Below are 24,451 nucleotides of genomic sequence, written 5' to 3' on the forward strand. Positions count from 1 at the left end.
AACAAATTTGAATGGATTTAGAATAAAAGATTCCCCTAGGGCTCCTCCTCTTTTGACAAAACAGTTTCATTTACAACATCTAAAATTCATTTCCTCATCCTAATACAGACCATAAGCATAACTGACTCAGGTATTAAGTATTAGAAGAGACAGCTTTTTAAAAGACTCAACTTTGGGTACAGATAAAAGGTTCACTGGAAGAAATGGATTTATGAAGTTAAGATGAGGATACATTGCCCTAACTTCACTGAATATGTGCCTACTTCTTACATGAGATAAGTTTTATCATTGAATTGTCCTTCTCACCTGTTTTTATTGTCATTAACTCAGAAAGAAATAGAAGTTTTGAAATGTCTTCTTTCGTGGAAACCAAAGGACTAGAGCAACTGACAAAGTCTCCAGTGGAATTTGTAGAGTATCCTTGATTTGACGATCGACTGCTGAGATGACCCAATGGAAGCCACGTGCCATTGGTTTGATTTTTGTTTTGAATAAGGAGAAAGATGCATGAAATGGCTTCTGTCTGTCACCTGGGTATGATAAATGGTTTCATATGCAAGGCTGAATGGGCTGGCCTGATATATGGAAAAGAGTGCTGGTCTTGTAGTAAAGGAAGCTCAGGCTTCAAGGTGATTTTCACACCATTAAGCACTTTGTCCTTTGACAATTTGCTTAATTCTTCTGAATTTCCTCGTCTGTAAAACAGAAATGGTAATACCAGCTTTGTGGCTTGCCTTTGGGTTATGGACAACATGTGTAAAGCAGGTGTATATACTTTATACATATGTAAGATAGAATATGTGTAAAGTGAATACGTTTATAAATATACTTTCCTGGCATCTCACATCCTTACATGGAATCGATGTCCAATCAGAAAATAGTTAGGACAATGATAAGATTATAAATATTGGAACATCTGGCTGGCTCAGAGGAGCATGTGACCCTTGATCTTGAGGTCATGAGTTTGAGCCCCAAGTTGGGTGTAGAGATTTCAAAAAAAAAACTTAAAAAGAGTATAAATATATATTACTCATAATGGTTTTGTTGGTAGTCCTGACAACAAAAACTTTAATTTATTTTGTAGATTTTTTAAAATTTGTTTATTCACGAGAGACACAGACAGGCAGAGACATAGACAGAGGGAGAAGCAAGCTCCCCACAGAGAGCCCGATGTGGAATGTGATCTTAGGACCCCGGGATCACTACCAAAGCCAAAGGCAGATGCTCAATCACTGAGCACTCAGGCGTCCCAACAAAAACTTTTAATTTTTATCCATAAAGCAAAACCGAATCAAGTCTCTAAATCTTTCCCATGAAAGTAATAGTAAATGCCTCACGCAGCCCAAATTCATGAAGCAAGTCCTAGAATAAAACAAACAAACAAACAAACAAAAAAAAAAACTCTTCAGTGAGAGGAGAGGGAATAACCATAAACTCCGTAACAAATGTAACTCCATCCACAAAGTCACACTAGTATGAACTGGCTATTGGAGAGACCGTCCATTAGATGTCCTATCTCACTGAAGCCTCACAATAGACCTAGAATGTAGGGGTTGTTCAGTCTATTAAGTAAATGAGGGAAACTGACACACAGAGTGAGATAAGTGGCTGCAGGGCCTAGAGCCAGCAACTTCCAGAAATAAGGTTCAGACCCTTTTAGGCCTAATTCCCCTGCCCAAGCTCAAAACCCTCGCTAACCTCCACTAAATTTGGTAATAGGAATAGTCAGTTGTGTTTTAAAGACATAACAGTGTTTAATAGCTAAATAGTAGTCAAGAGCTAAAAGTCCTCAGGTTGGAAAACTGATGGCAGGAGGAATGAAAATACGAAGCAAGGTCAGAACCTTCTGTGCTATATTTACCTGGTTATCCATCATAAAGAATACCACAGTCTTGGCAAATAGCATTCTCAGAGAAGGCTTAAAAATGAGCAGAGAGCATTTCAGAAATAGCCACGCAGTGCATGTTATCTGCTTCCACCAGAGACGACATCATGCTCTCACATGCTTTGAAACGCTTGAGCTTTCTCACGAGCCCTTAATTATTAAGCCTATCCTGAATAATCTCCACAAAATCCCACTGACTTTGGCTAGGTCATTTTTGCTACTCCTTTAGTTTTCAGCCACGAGGCTCTGCAAAGGTGATAGTGCATTTATATTATAAAAGCACATTTAGGGCAGCCCGGGTGGCTCAGTGGTTTAGCGCTGGCTTCAGCCCAGGGAGTGATCCTGGAGACCCAGGTTCGAGTCCCATGTCTGGCTCCCTACATGGAGCCTGCTTCTCCCTCTGCCTCCCTCTCTCTGTCTCTCATGAATAAATAAAATTTTTTTAAAAGCACATTTATTCTGTGTTTTGAGGAAGTTTTTGACATTTTTCACCCACTAGTCCAAAGAGATCATCAACATTTAGTTCATTTCCCAATGGAGAAAGAAGGAAAATGGCCTCTCAGTTAATGTATCAGCTCATTATTTTTATAACTGTATTCACTACTTAACATGATGGTCCAGATATAACAAAATGCAGCTTAGCAGGATATATCCAAAAGGAACCCGTGTGGATTCATCTAACTACATGCCTCAGCTCTTCTGGAATGCAGGTTGTCAAATGGTTGCACTTAATTTTCAAACTGTGGGTAAGTAGCACAGCTAATAGCTCATTTCCATTCTGTTATAAAGCCACATTTCCAGACTTGCAAATAGAAGCAAATTTCAGTGAAGGGAATATCGCTGCAAAGAAAAAAGTAACTTTTGAAAATGGAGAAACTGTCTTTAGTAGTTTACAACAAGTCTTTATTTCTACTAGTCTTGCATTATTTTCAAAGAAAAGTTTTATGCTTTTTAAGGTAATATGTATAGTTCATAGAAAATTTGGAAAATTCAGAAAAGTATGAAAAAAATAAATATAACTGCACCAGGAACACTATGACTCAGAAAGTCAACAGTTAACTTTTGGCTTTGTAATCTGTAAGGATTTTTTGGCTATGTATATATGTGCTTTTTAATTTAATTCCTCGTTTAAAAATATATATGTACATATATATTTAAATGCTATATAGAAACATGAATTTTAATAGCTGTATATTAAGCACATTTCACGATTCACTAAATTGCATTTCCTACCACTGGACATTAGGAAATTTTTTTCAACTATAATAAATAATGCTCAGACAACATCTTGAATATAAATTGGCAAGTCTATGTCCTAATGTTCTTTTGGAAGAATTCCTAAAATACAATCACTTTGTTAAAAAATGTGAATGTTTTACGAACCTTCGTGCAATACCAAATTGCCCATCCAAAATTTTGGGTGTTTACCTAAAAAATACAAAAACACTAATTCAAAGGGATACCTGAACCCCTATGATTACTGCAGCATTATTTATAGTAGCCAAATTATGAAAGCAGCTGGAGTATCCATCACTAGATGAATGGATAAAGAAGATGTGGTATATACACACACACTCACACACACACACACACACACACACACAATGGAATATTATTCGGCCATAAAAAGAATGAAATCTTGTCATTTGCAACAACATGGATAGAGCTAGAGAGTATAATACTAAGTGAAATAAGTCAGTCAGAGAAAGACAAAAACTATATGGTCTCACTTCTATGTGGAATTTAAGAAACAAGACAAATGAGCAAAGAAAAAAAAAGAGAGAGACAAACCAAGAAACAGACTCTTAACCATAGAGAACAAACTGATGGTTACCAGAGGGGAGATGGATGAAATAGGTGATGGATGGAATAAGTGATGGCGATTAAGAGTACACTTATCATGATGAAAAAAAATAATTTGAAAAAAATCTGTACCTTTAACAAATTAAAAAATATATTGCACTGGATTTTTCCTCCATCAGGAATGAAGTGGTCCTTCTCATTTGAGATCCTGGTTAAGTACTACCATTAAATAATAATGATGATCCAGACAAAATACTATCTCATTGTTACTTTAGTTTTATTTCTTTGATTATTATTGAGGTTGAAAATTTTGGGATCTCTGGGTGGCGCAGCGGTTTAGCGCCTGCCTTTGGCCCAGGGCGCGATCCTGGAGACCCGGGATCGAATCCCACGTCGGGCTCCCAGTGCATGGAGTCTGCTTCTCCCTCTGCCTACGTCTCTGCCTCTCTCTCTCTCTCTGTGACTATCATAAATAAATAAATAAATAAATAAGTTAACGAAAATTTTAAGTATGTGTTTTGATTTTTGTGCCTCTGCTTTTATGAAGGCATATTTAGGACTACTGTCAGTTTTCCTATCCATTTATAACAGCACTTTTTATATAATAAGCATGTTGTCATATTTTGTGAAACAGATGAGATTGGGTTGATTAATGTTTTATTTTATGCAGTCTTGGTTTACTTTTATTATTGTAGGCTCTCCACCCCAGATTTAGATCCATAATTACTTCTGTTTCTCTCATGGTTTCTGTTGTTGTTGTTGTTTAAAGATTTTATTTATTTATTCATGAGAGACACAGAGAGAGAGAGAGAGAGAGAGAGAGACAGGCAGAGGGAGAAGCAGACTCCATGCAGGGAGCCAGATGTGGGACTCGATCCCGTGTCTAGGATCAGGGCCTGGGCTGAAGGTGGAGCTAAACCGCTGAGCCACCTGGGCTGCCCCTGGTTTCTGTTTTATTTGTAATTTGACCCTTTCAGCCATCCAAATTTAATTGTAATATACAATCTCAGGAAGAGACCAATCCTTTTTACACTAAACTGAAATTACAGCTTAATACATGTAGTATTTTTTGATGTGGTTAATTTAGGTTCATTTTCTTCCAGTTATATTCTTCTCTATTAATAAATTTGTCTGCCTTCCTGGAGCCAACAGCTCACTGTTATTATTGTAATGTTTGATAATACAGTCTAATACCTGGAAGTAGAATTTCTCCTTCATGGCTATTAATTTTTAGTTCATTGCTTGCCATTGCAAACTGGAATGAATTTAATTTATTTATTATTTCCCCTTTCCCCACTGAGAAAGAAATGGGATTTTGAATAAAATCAAAACTAATTTACATTAGTTTAATTTTTACACTATGTTTCCCTCTCCCTACTGGAAAAAAATTTTGTTTAAAATCACATTAAATTTATAATTTGAGGAAATTTGAAGAAAACCAGCACCTTTTAATTTTTAGTTTTCTTATCACAGAAAGAATGTTTTTCTCTTCACCATAAAAGTTCTTACATTATGTCCCTTAGCAAAATCACTTGTCTTCACCTGGGGTCTAGTTTCTTTAGATGAAAGCCTTTTTTAAAAACATTATATTTTTAGCAATTTTTTTCTGGATATTGATATTTGTATATTTGTTTTATGAATAAATATATTTTATAATCATTCTCCCAAGCTCTCATAATAGCCTATTTTGCCAGTAGCTTCTATTGGGTTTTTCAGGTAGATATACAATGGCAACAATTTATTTTATTTTTTTAAGGGTTTTATTTATTTTTTCATGAGAGATACAAAGAGAGAGGAGGTAGAGACACAGGTAGAGGGAGAGGCAGGCTCCTCACAGGGAGCCCGATGTGGGACTCGATCCCAGGACCCTGGGTTCATGCCCTAGGCCAAAGGCAGACGCTCAACCACTGAGCCACCTGGGCATCCCACACAATCACAACAATTTAATCACATCTCTGTTTTTTCCCTTGTTAGTACTTTGGACTGACCATTCTAAAATAATATTAAATAATATTATTAAGAGTGGGTAGCTTTCTCTTCATCCTACACTTAAGGGGAATTTCATTGAGTAGGTATTGGCTGTGACTGAAACGGATAATCTTCCACACATTAAAAAAATACAATAGCCTTTCTTACCTGTGGCTCCACTTGCCATGGTTTCAGTTACCCATAGTCAAAGAGGGTCTGGAAGCAGATGCTCCTCCTTCTAACTCATTGTCAGAAGGTCAAAAGTAGCCTAATGCTATGTCACAGTGCCTACATCATTTACCTCACTTCATCTCATCCCATAGGCATTTTATCATATCACATCATCACAAAAAGAAGGATGAGTGCAGTATAGTAAGTATCTTGAAAGAGAGAGACAGAATCACATTCACATAACCTTTATTACAGTGTATTGTTATAATCCTTCTATTTTGCTCTTAGTTGTTGTTGATCTCTTATCATGCCTAATTTATTTTTTTTCATGCCTAATTTATAAGCTAAGCTTTGTCATAGCTCTATGTGTATAGGGGAAAAAATAGTAGATGTCGAGTTTGGTACTGCCCGTGGTTTCAGATATCCACTGGAGGTCTTGGAACACATTTCTCGTGGATAGGTGGGGACTACTGTAGGCACCTATCCTAATTGAATAACAGTCTTTTGGGAATTTATGTTAATGTTATTAAATGTCTATTTAACATCTGTTGGGATAACCATATCTATTCATTTCTTCTTTTGTGAGTTAATAGAGCTCCTAATATGTAATTATCCTTTTGTTCATGGGATGAATTCTACTTCCTTGTTGTATGTTATTTTTTGGAACATATGATTTGCTATTGCAATTTTTTAAAGTTTTTGATGTTAGTTTTTTCAAGTATAATAAGTCGGTCATTTTCTTTTTTGGGGGGGGGTACTTTGTCCAATTGTTATATCATAGTTATCATAGCTTAATAAATTGACAAAAAAACTTCACTTATTTACTCTAAAAATGATTGATTACATGGAACTCTGAAATAATTCTACGATCACCTTGCTATTGTCCACCTATGTAGAGGTGAATCATGACTCAGAAAATCCAGAACAAATGACAGCTTCCCAGATTCCTGATGACTTTAAAATGTTTTTCTTTACAAATCTTACCAATTGCAATTAGTGTGGACATTCATTTCATACATTAACTGAGTCTTAGAAAACTTTGGCTGTAAGTTTTGTCCACTAGAAAGGAGTCAATGTGTAATTAGGTGGGAAGAAACAAAAGAAATGCAAATTTCAGAAAGGAAATCCTTTTCTCCTGTAAATTAAAAAAAGAATTCTGGTGTTCACAGTTGGTGAGGTGTAGGGAAGTCCATTCTCAGAAGTGGTGTGAGCTTTCTGAAGAGCATTTTGACAAGACTTATAAAAAAATATACCTTTTCCCCAGAACATATCTCTTGACCTAGACATTTCACTCCTAATAATGCCATTAATGATGGCTTCCAAGCTTTCACCATGATGATATTCATCAAAACACCATATGTAATGATGAAAAATTACAAGACACATAATTGTACCCAAGAGGGGGCTTATGTAACACATCTATTCACATGAATCTATTCAAAAGAATTTGTACAGCTGTTAAAATTAAAGCAGACAAATATCTAGTGAAATGGATATACTACACATTCAAACATATCTGAAGTAGGAAAACAATATACACCAACCGGTTGGCAGCGGTTTATCTCTAGATTTGGAGATTACAGCTTGACTTTTTTTTTTTTCCTTATCTGTGTTTCCTAAATTTCTACAATGAAGAAATATTTCTTTTTTTAAAAGGGGAGTAAAAATGGACTGTAATACAATCTTTCTTGCTCTAGACACAAATATTGTCACAATAAGGTTTGTGTTTTTGATATTCAGACCTGGCTATGCAAATAAATATGGGGATGTATGAATACAATGGGAAAAGTGGCTACAGATTAAAGCCAGAGTTCATGAGGAGACCTGACAAGCATTTTGATCCATTCACCGAAGGCATCGTGGATGGGATAGTGGCCAATACTTTATCTGTCAAGGTATGTACCTCTCTATTACAAAACTGTCCCCAACAAAAGTCTCAAACATTACCTATTTTGCTTAAAGGAGTTTTGTCATCAAAAATTTAGAGCTAGCAATATCTCTACCCCTTTATGTATTTTTTTTTCTTAAAGGACTAAATCTGAATCACAAGTTTCAGAAGCCACATGCATGAGATAAAGGGACTAACCCCTATTCTTTAATAGGATAAAACTTGAACCCTAAGTCAATAAACCAAGTTGGTGAGAGTCACCATGGTTGGTCCTTTCTTTTGGTGTAACTGCCAGCGACCCATGTTGGAGGAATCTTCTGGTCTTTTATTTCTCCATTAGTTCTAGAAAAATAGCCACGCTGAGCAAAATTAGAAAAAAAAGAAGCATTCTCTCAATAAATTGTTAAATTTTGAATAAAAGCTCCCAACTTACCATTTGAAAATCTATCAGAGGATTTGGGGACTTAAAACACAGAGTAATGATATTAACTAAGAAATTGTTTCATTAAACATACATCTGACCCTAAAATATTAATTCAAAATGATCTCTGCTGTTTTTGAAATTGATGTTACATCAAATATATATATTTTTTTAGCTACAAGAAAGTATTTTTGTACTATGAATGAAAAATGATTTTACAAAGAGCTTTTTACTTGAATTCTCTAAGGTCTTGGTTATTGTGGTTGTTTAATTTTCTTCTTTAAGTTTTCCTTTCTCCCTCTGTTTAGCCAGATAACTGTGGAACTAAGAAACATTTTTTATTGGACATAAATGCAATTTTTAGATTGATTTTAAACCAAAAGCACATGAAAAACTATGTAAAAAAAAAAAAACGTAACAGTTTCACTAATTTCTATCTACCCTAAGTTTATTGAGACCAGTTTTACTGGAAAATTCGTGTCACTTGACACCAAAGATCAAAAATAAAATTTCAGTGAAGTGTCTCAAAATTATATCTTCTGAAATTATTTCACACCATGTATCTGAAGAGTGGAGTTGGCAGAATTAGAGCTTCGAGATTATGTTTATTTTAGGAAATCCTTTTCAGCAAAGGATGTTTAATTCCTGCCGAGTTTGATTAAGATAAACTCCTAAGCATCACACGGACGAATGTTATTTTTAGAACCCTTGTCAATTGTTGCTCTAGTTGGATCAAACTAACGTTGTCCTTGTGTGCCAATTCATTTTTATTTGTGCATGTTTGCTTGCTTATTTATTTTTTTAATTTTATTTATTTATTTATTTATTTATTTATTTATTTAAGAAAGAGTGAGAGAGAGCAAGAGCAAGGGAGCACTAGTAGAGAGGAGGGATGGAAGGAGAGCAGCTAGCCTGATGCAGGACCCCGGGATCATGACCTGAGCTGCAGGCAGATGCTTAAGAGACTGAGCCACCAGGTGCTCTTGCTTATTTATTTATTTTTTAGATTCCAGAGCACCTGGGTGGCTCAGTTGGTTAAGCGTCCGACTCTAGGCTTTGGCTCAGGTCATGATCTCCAAGTCATCACTTCAAGCACCTTGTCAGGCTCTGTGCTAAGCATGGTGCCTTCTTATCCCTCTCCTTCTGCTCCTCCCTGCATTCTCTCGCTCAAATAAATAAATATTCTTTTAAAAAAATCTTTAAGATTCTCCCATGATGGTGTAAGTAATTATAAAATGATGACCTAGAAACAGGAAAGTGAGTTGAGGGGAAACAGTTAAGATCCAAACAGACATGAACTACTGCCTTAGTCCAGAATGGAGACACTGCTGGAGAGTGGTTAGTGTACTTAGAGTGAACGGGCCAGGCTGCCGAACCGTCCTGCCTTTAACATGACAGCCAGAGCCAAGAGACAGCTTGTGTCCATCCAGTGGTGCCTCTATTTGGACTTCTGACATAGATTTCCTCATGCCAGAATAGACTCGGGAGCTCAAAAGGTGTTTCACCATTTTGTTTTACTGTTGGGAACATTGAGGGTGTGGTGTTGTTAATTTAGTTAAGGACCTCTGCTTTAATCAAACATCTTAATCACACAGAATCCTTGGTGCATCTGATTTCCCAGTGTGACTCACATAACTTCGAAGTTTTACACATATAAAATGTCTGCTAAGTTGTTCTCACATAGAACCTCAAATTAAATAGAGATTGTGGCTGGAAATCCCCATGCACTCAGGCTAAAGAGAACATTCAGGAGAAATGAGTTATGTTGGGGGCAAATTCAGACAGCCTCTTCCTCGTTTTTGTCTCTAACCTATTTGAAATTTCTGACCACATGAGCATGTAGTTTACTGGCCTTGCTGAGCCTCTGAGGGCCATTCTCAGGCTGCCATTATATCACATTTCTGTCACAACCATAGTCTTGGTAATTCTGTCTGCTTTCATGGACTTGAGCTCAGAAAGCTCCTAGCCACCAGAATATGTAATTTCAAGCTCTCTTTTAACTCTACAATAACCATAAATTTTGTAGCTAAGTGAGGATACCCATAATCATGTGGATGGCTAACAGGTTGGGGTTATGATAGTGATGATAAACTAGGCTTGATGGTTTAAAGTTGATATTTGAAAAAAAAATAAAGTTGATATTTGAGATTTGTTTTTATTATTGTTATGTTTTTTTGTTAATTTAAAGTATAATAACTCTGGGGGTGCCTAGGTGGCTCAGTCAGCTAAGTGACTATTGGTTCCAGCTCAGGTCTTGCTTTCAGGGTTGTGAGTTCAAGCCCTGCACTGGGCTCCACACTGGAGCACTGGGTGTAGAACCTACTTAAAAAAATTAAAAACTGAAAGTATAACAACTCTGAGAAATGAATGGCATAGAGTTACAACCACTCCTCCATGTTGAATTTTATGAACAAAAGGAAACTTTTTAAATGCTTGAGTTTCTACTTTGTTATGTTTAAAATTTGTATTCTCAGATAACCTTTTAACTTCATTTACAATCATGCTAAAATGAGAATTTTTTTCTCTTGTAACATCTTTAAGTATTAGAAACATCTTTATATTCAGTTGGCTCTAAGATCTATCTTCAACATTTAACAGATGTATCTCAAGTACAAAAGGTATAATCTCATCAAACTCTTGGTAGTTGTTCATTTATTTCCTCGTATACAATTTTGTCCTATTAATGGATTCCTTCTAACTTCATCATTTTCAGTGTCCCTCTACCAATTCTTTTTTTTTTTTTAAGATTTTTATTTATTTATTCATGAGAGACACAGAGGCAGAGACACAGGCAGAGGGAGAAGCAGGCTCCATGCAGGGAGCCCGATGTGGGACTCGATTCTGGTCTCCAGGATCACGCCCCAGGCTGAAAGTGGCGCTAAACCGCTGAGCCACCCGGGCTGCCCTCTACTAATTCTTTAACCAAAAAAGCAATTATATTTATACTCTATTTCATTTTGGCTATGATTCAACCAGCATTTGTACCTCCCTCAAGTATGCTCTTCTATCACTTACTCACTTATCAAGAATTCTTTTTTATTATTTTCTAGATTATTTCAGGTCAGTTTCTTTCTGATAAGAAAGTTGGGACTTACGTGGAAGTGGATATGTTTGGTTTGCCTGTGGACACAAGGAGGAAGGCATTTAAGACCAAAACATCACAAGGAAATGCTGTAAATCCTGTCTGGGAAGAAGAGCCCATTGTGTTCAAAAAGGTTGGTCTCATATCCTTGATATGAGATGTAACCGCATATTTTAGGTGTTTCACTCTGAGAAAAAAAAAAAACTATGTGAAGAATTATTTGGGAATTTGCACATTAATCAAGCAATAGCACTTTGGGGGCGGTCTTAAAAACTGTTCAAGATCTCTGCAAATGACTTGTTTGGGTTTTTAGAATTGTGTTGTTAATTGATTAATTCTACTTTACCTCATTTGGAAAACCAGAAAAACATATAATTTAACTCATATCCTGTTATAAAATAAGAGATAAGTGATATAGGTTTATTGTTAACTCAAGTGAAGTAGAGTGGGAAGTAGGGAATAATATATATGGTAGCAGAGAGAAGGAAGTCCGTAAAACCATACTTCCTTAAAAAAAGAATATTAATTAAATTTCCTATAACTCTAGCCTCAGGCTAGCCTCATTCTATCTTGTCTGGATTCTGTCTGACAGAGTTAAAAGTTTTTCCACTTGATACCAAAAAGGCAAATCTTCTTCACACATGCTTGCCACACAAAAGAAGGCAGAAGTCCAGTAGAAAGTGGAATAGAATATCTACCCTTGGCTTTTATCTGGCCAAAGATCTAGAAAGGGTGTCTCCTATAAAGAGCACATCTGTGTTAAATGTCTCTGTAATCCCACTATTTTTAATATGTTACTCAGATTTTATAGTAGTGTCTACTTCAACGAGTTATTAATAAATATCCCTAATACACTGAAAATATTTATAAAATGTCTGGCACTTTGAAAATAGTCAATAAGTGTTAATTAGCTATTGTTATGGAAATTAAGTTCTGAAGGATATAGTCAGCCTCATGTTTTAGACACATGTTTTCCTTGGTGGGGGAAAAATGAGCAATTACTTACTTGTTGCTAATTTGGGATTAATTAATTATTAATCTATTTATTTATTTATTTTAAAGATTTTATGTATTTATTCATGAGAGACACAGTGAGAGAGAGAGAGGCAGAAACACAGGCAGAGGGAAAAGCAGGCTCCATGCAGGGAGCCCGACATGGGACTCGATCCCCGGTCTCCAGGATCACGCCCTGGGCTGAAGGTGGCACTAAACTGCTGAGCCACGTGGGCTGCCTTTGGGATTTATTTATAAAGCAATCTCATTTTGAAAGCTGTCCTGAAAGCTATTTTTTTGCATTTGTGCTTTTGCTTTGAAAATATGAAAGCAAAAAAAAAAAAGAAAATATGAAAGCAGTTTGCTTTGAAAATGTAAGAGTAGGGGCATCTGGGTGGCTCAGTTGGTTAAATGTCTGACTCTTTGAAGCTCAGGTCATGGGAATGAGCCCCACATGGGGCTCTACACTGGGTGTGGAGCATGCTTGGGATTTTCTCTCTCCCTTCCCCACCCCTCACTCAAGTGAGTGTGTGCGCATGCTTTCTCTGTCTCTCTCTCAAAGAAAAAGAAAAAAGAAAATGTAAGAGTAAATTCTCAAATAGTGATAAGACTACTAACTTTATATTTAAACATATATTTGAACTTTTATCATTTCATGTCAAAAGAAAATGGGCTACATGTTGAACAAATCCCTCCTCAGGACAAAGTGATAAAACATAGCTGAAGCTGTATCTCTGGTAATCCTTTGGAAAATCTGAGTTATAGGACAACAACTTAACTTCTAATCAGTTAGCTAAGTAGAAACTTCTACTTGAAATTGAAACACAGGGCATATTTGAATATTACCTTTCTGATTCTTTCTTGGAGTTGCTTCTTCTTTAACCACAGTATCCTTAATTTACCTGTAGGTGGTTCTTCCTTCTCTGGCCTGTTTGAGGATAGCAGTTTATGAAGAAGGAGGTAAATTTATCGGTCACCGGATCTTGCCAGTACAGGCAATTCGGCCAGGTATGGATAATATGGATAGTATGGTGATATACTACTTATCAAAGTTGTAAAGAAAACCATCACCACCTTAGGTGGTGGTTAAAGAATGATTTAGGAAGCCATCTGGAAACTCAGCAGCTTATTACAAGTACTTTATCCTTATGTTCACAAGTCTGTGGGTTGACAGAGTTTGGCTGGCCTCAGCCATGCGGCTGTGCTTTAGGCTGTGGGCTGGAGTTAGGTCTCTTCCATGTGTGCTCATTCTGAAGGAACAGTGGCACCCACAGTATGGACTTTTATGGCAGCCCACTGGAATGCATAAGGGCAAGCCTGACTCTGCAAGTGTATTTTAAGGCTCTGTTTGTACCACATCACTAACATTCCTTGTCCAAAACAAAGCACATGGCTAAGCCCCAAATCAAGAAATCATGTACAGGGGAAGAATTTGGACCAATAATTTAGCCTCTGGCATACATTTTTAAATTCTCTTTTGTGGGAAAAAAACATGTTTGGAAAGGAAAATAATCAAGATCAACATTGTTTTCCTGTCTGACGAGGAAAAAAAAAATCACGTAAAACCATGCAATTAAAATGAAGAAGAAGTGACCTGTTTGTCATCCAAAGCCACCTAAAATAAACACCTGCATCACATAGATGTTCCTGTGTTATAACTAACATTGTGAAGAAAATATGTGATACACAGTACTGCTGTCACCTTTCCAGGCTATCACTACATCTGTCTGAGGAATGAGAGGAACCAGCCTCTGATGCTTCCAGCTGTGTTTGTCTACATAGAGGTGAAAGACTATGTCCCAGATACCTATGCAGGTAAACAACCTACCTCAAGGGCATATTTCTATCTGGGGCCATCCATATTTTTGTGGTTTAGATGGAAATCTGGACCATAAATAAGCAGCAAATTCTGGCCTCAGAATTACTTCTATTTATGTAGGTATATTTATTAAATTGCTCAAGCCTTTGTGGTTACAATTTCATTTGATTTCATTTAAGTCCCAATAAAGTATGAGCATATTTATCTGCTATTGGTATTGTTTTTATGGATCTAGCAATTTCTAACCCATGCTTCCTGATGCTACAGCAGGGTATCTAGGTCTATACAATGAATTTGTCTTCAGCCAGTTTCAGAAGCCACATCATGGGTGAAATTCTAAGTTTAGAAGAATGAACTTGTGACAACTTTAACCAGGAATCATAAATTTAAGTAGTTATAATGTTAAGTTGTGGTTGGAGGCCTGGTTATAATGTTATAAAGTTATAATGTTATAGGCCTGGTTGTGAGGTATTGGGGAGTGGTATAGTAGGGACTGTGGCAAACTTAGAGCACATATCCATTCAAAGATGGCAGGCCTAACTCACTCCAGCTAGGCAGTATCATGTATGAAGGATTCTATACAATCTTTAGGTTGTTAAACAGTCTGGAAAGCAGGCTTTTTAAAATGTGAAATGTATTCCTACATTTATGAAACACCATTTGGGCCAAATAGGACAAGTGCTGGAATGGATGGACCCTCAAAAAGAAACTAAAAACTATGGAATATTTAGGCACCCTGGGCTAGAGCCTATTATCCAGTTTAGCTGTCAGAGCTGAACTCCTTTGAGTTCTGTTTTCCTGAGGTTGCAGCAAAGCGTCCTGACTCTTGTCCATTTCCAAAATGTTGGATGGATGAGTGGAGGGTTACATGGTAGATGGAAGAGTAGAAGATGATGGTGAATTGGTGGATGGGTAGGTGAGTAGTAGAAAGATGATGAATAAATGCATGGATGCATGAGTGAATGGATAGATGGATGGTTGGTTGGATGGATGCATGGATGGATGAATGAATGGTAGCTATCAATGTATCCAGGACTTTCGATCTAAAATATCTCTTCCTTATTTAGATGTGATTGAAGCTTTGTCAAATCCAATACGATATGTGAATCTGATGGAACAGAGAGCTAAACAACTGGCTGCTTTGACACTGGAAGATGAAGAAGAAGTAAAGAAAGAGGTGAGTATTGTAATCTTATGCATGGCATTAAACATAATTTCCACACCCAGTGGCTGGCATTGCCTATGTAACATCACACCTCACAAGAAGAAACTGGCACATTGGAAAAACACTTTGATGGAGCTCAGCATCATCTCACAAAACATCTACATGATTGACTGAATTTTTCATATTTCACTCTCCTCTGGTATTCTGTGACCAGCATCTTCTTTTGTGACCACATAGAACAGTGCACATCTTGACATTTCAGATTGAAGTTCTAACTGATTTCATATTGATTAAAGGTGATTAAAGCACTTAGAAAGGAGGATGATCCTCAATTCATTTAATATTTTCTTTTGTCTTTAAAGTGCAGAATTTTCAAAGTGCTTTTGTGACTTCTCATAATACATAAAGTCCTTAATACATATGCCTGGTGTATAGTTTGGGCCATAAAATATCTATCACTAGTATTACATTATATATTTCCAAACAATTGATATATTTTTCTAAATTGGGTGTCACACTGCAAAGAATAATTAAGGAAGGGTCTAGAAATATTAGAAGTGAAATTTAAAAATAGAAAGCTTCTATGTAGACAGGCAGTCCTTTCGGTTTGTTTTTTTTTTAAGTTGGGAATTTTTTTTTTTAGGTTTTATTTATTTATTCATGAGAGACACACACACACACACACAGAGAGGCAGAGACACAGGCAGAGGGAGAAGCAGGCTCCATGCAGGGAGCCTGATGTGGGACTTGATCCTGGGTCTCCAGGATCACACACTGAGCCGACAGCAGCGCTAAACCGCTGAGCCACCCGGGTTGCCCGAGTCCTTTAGTGTTTTTTTTTTTTAAGTGAAATATAATTTAGTGATTAGAGATGATGCCAATATTAAAAATAGTGAAAGAAATGAAGTATTTTCATATTTCATTTGAATATTCTAAGGATAGATTCATGGGGAAAGATGAGACAAAAATGGAGAACTATCAGAATGGGAGAACAAAATTTTGAAAATTGTTTGGATATTTATAACTAATAGCAAGTCTATTAAAGTTGATATAATTAATTTTTTAAAGATTTATTTATTTGAAAGAGAGAGTGAGCATGCAAGCTGGGGGGAGGGGGCAGGAGAGGGAGAGAATCTCAAGCAGACTCCTCCCTGAGCATGGAGCCCAACACAGGACTTGATCCCATGACCTCAAGATCATGACTTGAGCCAAAACCAAGAGTTGGACCCTTAACTGACTAAGCCACCCAGGTGCCCCGAGCTGATATAATTTATTAAATAACTTTTTTCTTATTCCAAAAGAAACTTAGGTTTATCATAGAAAAATTTTAAATTATACGTGAGGAAAGAAAATCCCAAAGATTTTACCTGTAATTCAAATACCTAAGCCACCCAGACATAACACTGTAAATATGGAGTGTATACATAACTAGTCTTTTTATGCACAGTTATTACTTTTTCATAAAATGGAATAATATTCACAGTCTGTGTTTTAACCTTTTATTTTCACTTACTGCAAATATATTCCATGTCATTAAGTGTTCTATGACACAACATTTAATGACTTCACAGTCTTCTGTCATATAGCCATACCGTAATTGATTTTTCCAATCCTCTATTTTTGGATATTTGAAATACTCCACTCTTTTCTTCGCTCTCTGTTCCATCAGATCTTCTGTGAACATATATGTAAACACATTTTTGAGTACGTATATGATTATTTCCTTGTTTTTTGTACATAATTTTAGAAAATTTTTCTCTAAGGTATGTTTTGAACTAATTGAACATAAGAAAAAAAGGAAAGGAAAGGGAAGGAAAATATTCAACATAAAAGTAACATTTTCCAGGCTCTTATTTACACTGCCAGCATTATATCCCATAGGTCAAGCAGAGAGTGAAATTTAAAGAAATTTAAATTTAGACTTAGACTGGTAAGTTTCATAAATAATGCTTTTTGTGGCATGCAGTAAGTAGGGTTATGGGAAAATTTTACACTGCCAGAAAAGTATGGTGAACAGCAGACATGAATATACTTCCAAAGTTATTTGAGCCTCTAACATCTATACTTAGCATCTGCAGAGGGGAAAAAACTAATGAAAAACACCTAGGCCCTCTTCTGCGTGAATTTTGAAAGCTTAGTCTAAGCACTCACTGCTTGTGTGGGGCTCACAGAAGGAGGGAGCCTTCCCACCCTCCAAGTAGATGTTTTGGTGTCCTACCCAGAGCTTCTTTTTAGTGCTGCTTCACCCACTGCCACTGGGTTGCTGCAGGTGTGGGCTGCAGATGGCTCATGGCCACAGACTTCTCCAGAAAACTGGCTTGGGTTGATAGGAACTACTTTGCTGCAGATGTCTGGCAGGCTAGTCCTGGAATGGAGTGACCCATGCCAAGCAAATGAAAGATCCAGGAGAATGAGAGCCCAGGTGACTTGCTTCTGGGTGGGCAACTTCTGTATTGCAGTTCACACTCCTGAGCCTCCATGGGATAAGGCTAAGGCTGGACTCCAGGCTGAGACCACATTTAAACTTAATCTTCTTTCTCTCTTACCCTGCTTTCCTCATCTTCCTGCAGTTTTCTCCTGAGACCATTGTCTCAGTAAATCAAAACCACCGCCATGTCGCCTTCTGCTTAGAGGGAACACAACAATGATGAATAACTGCCGTTTTTTTTCAAAGATTGTATTTATTTATTTATTAGAGAGAGAGAGAGAGAGAGGCAGAGACACAGGCAGAGGGAGAAGCAGGCTCCGTGCAGGGAACCCGACGTGGGACTCGATCCCGGGTGTCCAGGATCAGGCCCTGGGCTGAAGGCGGCGCTAAACCGCTGAGCACCCCCAGGCTGCCCTAGCTGCCGTTTTATACTGAAAATCAAGAATGAATGCCTTTCCTGAATTTTTTTGTCTGGAAACCAGAATTTGAACGATGGCAATAGTTACCTCTTTAATTCTGTGGTTCTTTAAAGATAATAGCACTTTTTCTTTCCAATGACCTTTGAAAAGATTAAGAGGAGAAAATTCAATGAATTTCTCATTTTGCTCCTATAGACACCAATATGGATTTAGAGGCTGTCCTTAGAAATCTAACAGAAGCTCCAGAATTCTTTCCTCTTCTACTTGCTTTAGCTCACTAACATATGTAATACAATACAATTTAAAGTAAAGATAATTTGTGTAGGTAGAAATAATCCCTAATAACATTCTTCTCCAGTTAGAAAACAGGAATCTCTTTAATCAACTGGATGTGTGTGTGTGTTTTCTCCCTCCTAGGAACTAGAAGTTCAAAGAAAGCATTTTCAAGTGAAATTTCATGTATTGTCCCTATTTAGAAACAATACTTTTTCTGTCCTGGATGTCTACATATTTGTTAGTCAGGTTCTCCAAGGAGTGAGCCCACAGTTGAAGAGAACATTTCAATACACCGTCAGTTTCTGCTTATATAGTATGGCAATTGAAATAAAAAGTCTCCTAATGGTGTATTTTACTGGAGCACCAGAGAGACCATTTTTTTAGTGTTTGCAAAAAAATGTCACTCTAAGGAATGGGAGACCTAGGGGCTTCAAGATGTCAGGGATCCTGTCACACTGTCCTTTCAAAGCCTTATCTTTGCACCAAACATCACATATCAAAACTCTATTTAAAGAGAATGCAACACTAATGGCTACAAAAATACAGAAGTAGCATTTTAGGTCAACTTTATTTTTGTTTCTCCTCTGGCAATGGTGATCAGAAAGGATTTTCAGTAAATGTATAATGTTCATTAAATTTAGAGGCTATTTAGATATTTTCAGTTTTAAAAATAATTTTAGAGGCGTTGAATCCCATAGATTCCAAATGGTCCAACAGAGAAAATATAATTTTTTTTCCTTTGAAATGTCAAAACCCTGAATGACCTCATTTTTGAGCTCAAGACAAAAAATCATTTGCCCTTATCATGTAACTCTAGGAAGAGTCACTCCACACCATTGAACACCAGTGTGCCCTTTATCTTGCCTTGTAATAATGTGAGTTTGTTTGAATGAGGCCACTGAAAATAAGTAGCTGTGGTTTTCTCAAAAGAAAATTCTATCTAGGACATGGCAGGCACTGGGGACACTATTTTAGCAGCAAAGACTTTTTTAGTATAATCCTTTTAACTTGGTAGTTATAAAGGTCATTTCTATTTGAAAATTCAAGACTTCATTGGACCTGCAAAATATTCCCAGATTTGTAATACTTTAATAAATTATCTTCATAGAGTAATTTGCAAACCAAATAAGTAGGCAAGTTGAAAACTCCCCCATGCTTTGAACACTAGGCATTTGTTTCAGATCATGTGAAAAGATAGATGGATATCTATCTAGAAATCCAACGTATATTTATGTAAGTTAAAGAATAGAGATTGGAGTTTCTGGATTTATATTGTGTCTTTTAAAGTTGTCATTCAGGATGCTGGGTTAGTAAAATTGTAGAAAGTTACCTAATCTAAATTGTAACAAAGGCTTTATAATATTTATAGCTATTTCTTTATTTTGAAAGGTATTATAGAAAATTTTAAACATAATATACCATTAAAAAGGCCCTCAGTAGGGATCCCTGGGTGGCACAGTGGTTTAGCGCCTGCCTTTGGCCCAGGGCATGATCCTGGAGACCCGGGATCAAATCCCACATCGGGCTCCCGGTGCATGGAGCCTGCTTCTCCCTCTGCCTATGTCTCTGCCTCTCTCTCTCTCTCTCTGTGACTATCATAAATAAATAAAATTTTTTTTTAAAAAAGGCCCTCAGTAATTTTGCAGATACTGTTAACATTCTTGGTATATATTCTTCTAACAAGTAGGTATACATATATTTTTCTTTTTAAAAAATTCTATTTTTTTTAAGATTTTATTTATTTATTCATGAGAGACACAGAGAGAAAGGCAGAGACACAGGCAGAGGGAGAAGCAGGCTCCATGCAGGGAGCCTGATGTGGGACTCGATCCCAGGACTCCAGGATCACACCCTGAGCTAAAGGCAGGCGCTTAACCACTGAGCCACCCAGGCATCCCTCTTTTAAAAAAATTCTTAATTTTTAAAAAGTTTCACAACCTTAATGTTTTCATATGGTTCTAGAAATGCCTGAGAAGACTTCAGTAGCACTCCTGATTTTCTGTTTTTAAAATATACCTGTAAAGAGAAAAAAGTAAATACCCAATGTATTGATTACAAAATATTATGTGGCATCATTAATGTCCAAGTGTGATATTTGGATGTCACTTGCTTTTTAGCATGTTGGGGAATGCAGAAGTATTTTACTGAGTGCTTACTATGTACCTGGCACTGTTCTGAGCCCTTTCACGTATTAATACACTTACATCTTAAAGCATCCGTATATCTTGTTTGCTATGATTATTCCCATTTAACAGATGAGGAAACTGAGTACTGAGAGATTCAATTTCTCAGCCAGTGTCACACAACCAATAAGGAGCAGAGTTGGTGTTGAAATCCAAGCCATCCAGCTCCATAATTCATGTATTATACCAGCATTTCTAGAAGTCTAATGTGCAGACCAGGGTATCATGATGAAATGCTGATCCTGAGTCAGCAGGTCTGGGGTGGAGAGAAGCTCAACATCTCTCACAAGCCCCAGGTGATAGGATAATACTGTTCTGTGGAGCATACTTTGAGTAACTAGGGTCTCCACTACACCCCATCATACTACCTCAATTACAAAACTGCAATTTTCTAGTAAGCATTAACAAGGACTAGCCCTTCATTTCTCTTTCTGGCCTCTATAGCATGTTGTTTGGATAACTAGGTACAGAATGTAAGACCTTTACTTTAAACAGTAGCATCCTTTGAATTAAATTTTTTGTTAAATCAAATGTCAAGATTCCTTCTTCCCCTCATTTACATCACTGGATACTATATTCTTCTTCAATAGTGAAATTTATATATGTGGGTTCCATTTGATTAGTTTGCACACTGGCTTCTGCGTCTTATATGAATGAAGGTGGTCTTACATATCACTTTGATTTTGGAAAGGAAAGTTGTTTAGTAATACCATAATTTCATTCATTCCAAGAGGCCTGTTTTTAAGTTGTCAGACTCCTGTGTTCTTATAAATGAGCTGGAATGCATCTAAAATAATTTATTCCTTTATTCAGTGTATGGTACTATAGGCATCTTTGATGGGATTTGATTATTTGAAAAGAAAAAGATTTTATGGTCTTACTAGTGTGGATTTCACAAATAAAATAATGACAGCAAAAATTCAAGGTGATTCATAAGGTTACAGTGTTTAATTTAAAAGAAAGCTTTGGGTATCAGAGTTTGATACCTTATCCATGGTTCAAGAACTCAGCACTAAAATCAAAGATGAGGTTTACTGGTCATTTTGGATTTTCTTTAAATGAAAATCTTTCTCCCCAAGTAATAACTGAGCAAAATGCCAATTTATAGAAATAATTTCTCACAATCCCTGAACTTTAAAGCATCCAACAGAGTAGGAAGAAAAAGTTTGCCTTTTTGGAGATGTCCTTTATTTTTTTAAAAAAAGATTTTATTTATTCATTCATGAGAGACAGACAGAGAGAGGCAGAGACATAGGCAGAGGAAGAAGCAGACTCCCCAAGGGGAACCTGATGCAGGACTAGATCCCCAGACCTCGGGATCACAACCTGAGCCAAAGGCAGACACTCAACCACTGAGCCACCCAAAGTTCCCCTGGAAATGTCCTTTAGATAATGACATTATCCCTTTCATTTCTATATAGCTTTGGAGTTTCCAAGGCATTTTATTGGGTGTCCTGGATAAAACTGAGCCCTAACTAGACAATATATAATCCCCATTTCTAAAAGAGGGAGTGGTTGCTTATAATAGTAAATTGACTTGCCTAAGAGCAATAGGCAAAAAATGGAGGAACTAGTCTTTTTCAGTGAGTTCTCAAGAGAAGACCATATATGAATTTGAGTTGAAACTACTCAAATATTGATTCAATTTCACTGCTTTTACAAACCTCCTCCATAACAATTTTTCACATTTCGATGGATTCAACTAAGGAGCTTTGAGTTCATCTGCCCAAAACAGCTATACATCCAGAAATTTGAATACTGTAGTCCATGCCAGGTCCCATACCATAGGCATTGTGAAAGTGTGACTCTCAATGAAAAGATTTTTCACTCTGAGGCTTCTCGAATTTTAATATGCATACAGATCATCTAGGGATCTTGTTGCAATGCAGATTCAGATTTAATTGTTCTGAAGTAGAGCACAAAATTCTGCATTTTTAAGGCATTTCCAAGAATGCTGCTGCTACGGACCTGACAAATTTTAAGCAGCAAGGTCTTCAGACTGAAGCATCTGTCAGAATCACCTGGATCACTTCTTCAAGCAGAGTGCTCCACTTGCCCTGAGAGTTTCTGACTGAGTAGGTCCGGGGTGAATTTGCATTTCTAATGAGTTTGTTAGTGATGCTGATGCTGCTGGTTAAGGTACAACACATTGAGAACCAGTGCTTTGGAGTCCTACATCTGTTTCTTACATGGGTCTCTCCCCATGTAGAATTAAAACGTCATTATTCCATCCACTCTAAAATGTCAGCTTTATCACAGAATCCAAGCAGGGCTCCAGGAGAAACTCTTTTCTCAGGGAATTGTCCTGAATCTGTTCTGTGAGTGATTGACCCTAGTCTTTGCCAAGTGATCTGGCTTAGTTAATTTGAAAGACACATTCCCACAAGATGGATGTTAAGGGTGGTTGGTCTACTTTCATTTTAAAAAGAAGAATCCGTTTTATCTGCCCAACTATGAAGCATTCATTTCTTCTGATTTCTGTGGAGAGTTAATCAAATATTCCTTAAAGTTGGCAGAAACGATAACATATGTAACATATCTAAAATAGTGTCTCCCTTTAATCTCTTTCTAAATAAGCTGCTGTAATTCTGAATCAAATGCAGATTCTCTACAGACAAGAGAAAGAGCAGCATCTTCATTCACTCACTGATTCATTCATTCAAAAAATGTGTTTTCTTATGTTAGCATAATGGGTGGTTCTTTAGTTTCAGGAACTTGTCAGTGATAGTATATGTAGTAATTATATATGAGCTAAAAACAAAATGCAAATTTCTTCATTTATTCGTTCAATAAAAAAATATTTGAACACAACTTTGCCAGTCACCATGCTGGCATCACATACTATATATAATGATGAGCAAAATCAGATGCTCTCATAGGCCTTACAATTTGGAGAAAGACTAACATTAATTAAAATCCATGCATATACATGTCAACTTACAGCTGTCACAGATGTTTCAACAAAGATACGATGTGAATGCTGATGATTTTTGTATGCGATCACAGATATGACAAAAACTGAAGTCAACAGATAAATTTATTCAGCTCTTTAAAGTTGTCTCATGCATCTAACTCGGTTTGGTAGATTCTTCACAATATAGTTTTACCATCATTTATTATAAAAATTTTTAAATGTACCCAAATGTTGAAAGAATTGTGTAATGAATATCTATGTATCAATCACCTGGGTTCCACAATTTAAATTTTGATGCCTTTGCTTTATCACATCTATATCTCTCTCCATCTCTCTATCCACTCATTATTCTGTCTTATTTTTTGATTCATTTCAAAGCCAGTATATACTAGTATACTAGTCAGCAAATACTAGTATACTGCATCCTGAAATACTTCAGATTACATACATCAGGAGGTTTTTAGAGATGTTTTTAATTCCTTAGAGCTGTGCAGTTGATACATTATTTAATTTCATTCAGGTAATATAAATTCAAGGCACCAATTAATACGTGTGTTTGAGGGAGTTCTATCCTGAGGGAAAAACTAGTTCTGACAAAACCATCCTCCCTGCCCACACCTGTCCTGACTGGATTGGATTTCTACGTGATGAAATTATAAACCTTGACCTTGATATTCTGTAAAAAACTGATGACTTTGCCCCTTATTCATTTGGTATCTGAATCAAGCTGCTGTCATCCTAAACACTACACAGAGGGGACTGTACTTTTTAGGTGACTCGGGCAGGTCAGCATGACCCAACACCTCCAGTAGTACAATAAATATTTGGTATCTGGAAGACCTCTTACTTTATTACCCTCTTGAATAAATCCTCCAAATTCTAGTTTTCTATTCTTTGATTGTCAGATCCAAATTTTCAATGCCGTGGAGGGAAGTCTTTTCAACTAGCATACCAAATGGCATCTTCTCCTGCAAAACTTGGCAAAAAACGGTCTTTCCAGCTATCCTCTTATTGATACACTTGTGTTATATTTTAA

The 24,451-nt window shown here is 36.7% G+C and overlaps 1 protein-coding gene across 2 annotated transcripts in view; it reads left to right on the plus strand.

Moving 5' to 3' along the window:
• Positions 1 to 24,451, plus strand: part of PLCB1 (phospholipase C beta 1) — a 679,067-nt gene that overhangs the window by 532,569 nt on the left and 122,047 nt on the right. For both annotated transcript variants that reach the window (XM_041732275.1, XM_041732276.1), the window contains exons 17-23: positions 331 to 415; positions 2,507 to 2,631; positions 7,568 to 7,722; positions 11,187 to 11,351; positions 13,120 to 13,219; positions 13,922 to 14,026; positions 15,098 to 15,207. In XM_041732275.1, coding sequence (XP_041588209.1) covers positions 331 to 415; positions 2,507 to 2,631; positions 7,568 to 7,722; positions 11,187 to 11,351; positions 13,120 to 13,219; positions 13,922 to 14,026; positions 15,098 to 15,207 — 845 coding nt within the window. The remainder of the gene's footprint in view (positions 1 to 330; positions 416 to 2,506; positions 2,632 to 7,567; positions 7,723 to 11,186; positions 11,352 to 13,119; positions 13,220 to 13,921; positions 14,027 to 15,097; positions 15,208 to 24,451) is intronic.

Source organism: Vulpes lagopus, chromosome 18 (genome assembly GCF_018345385.1).
Source record: "Vulpes lagopus strain Blue_001 chromosome 18, ASM1834538v1, whole genome shotgun sequence".
In the NCBI taxonomy this organism is placed as follows: domain Eukaryota; kingdom Metazoa; phylum Chordata; class Mammalia; order Carnivora; family Canidae; genus Vulpes; species Vulpes lagopus.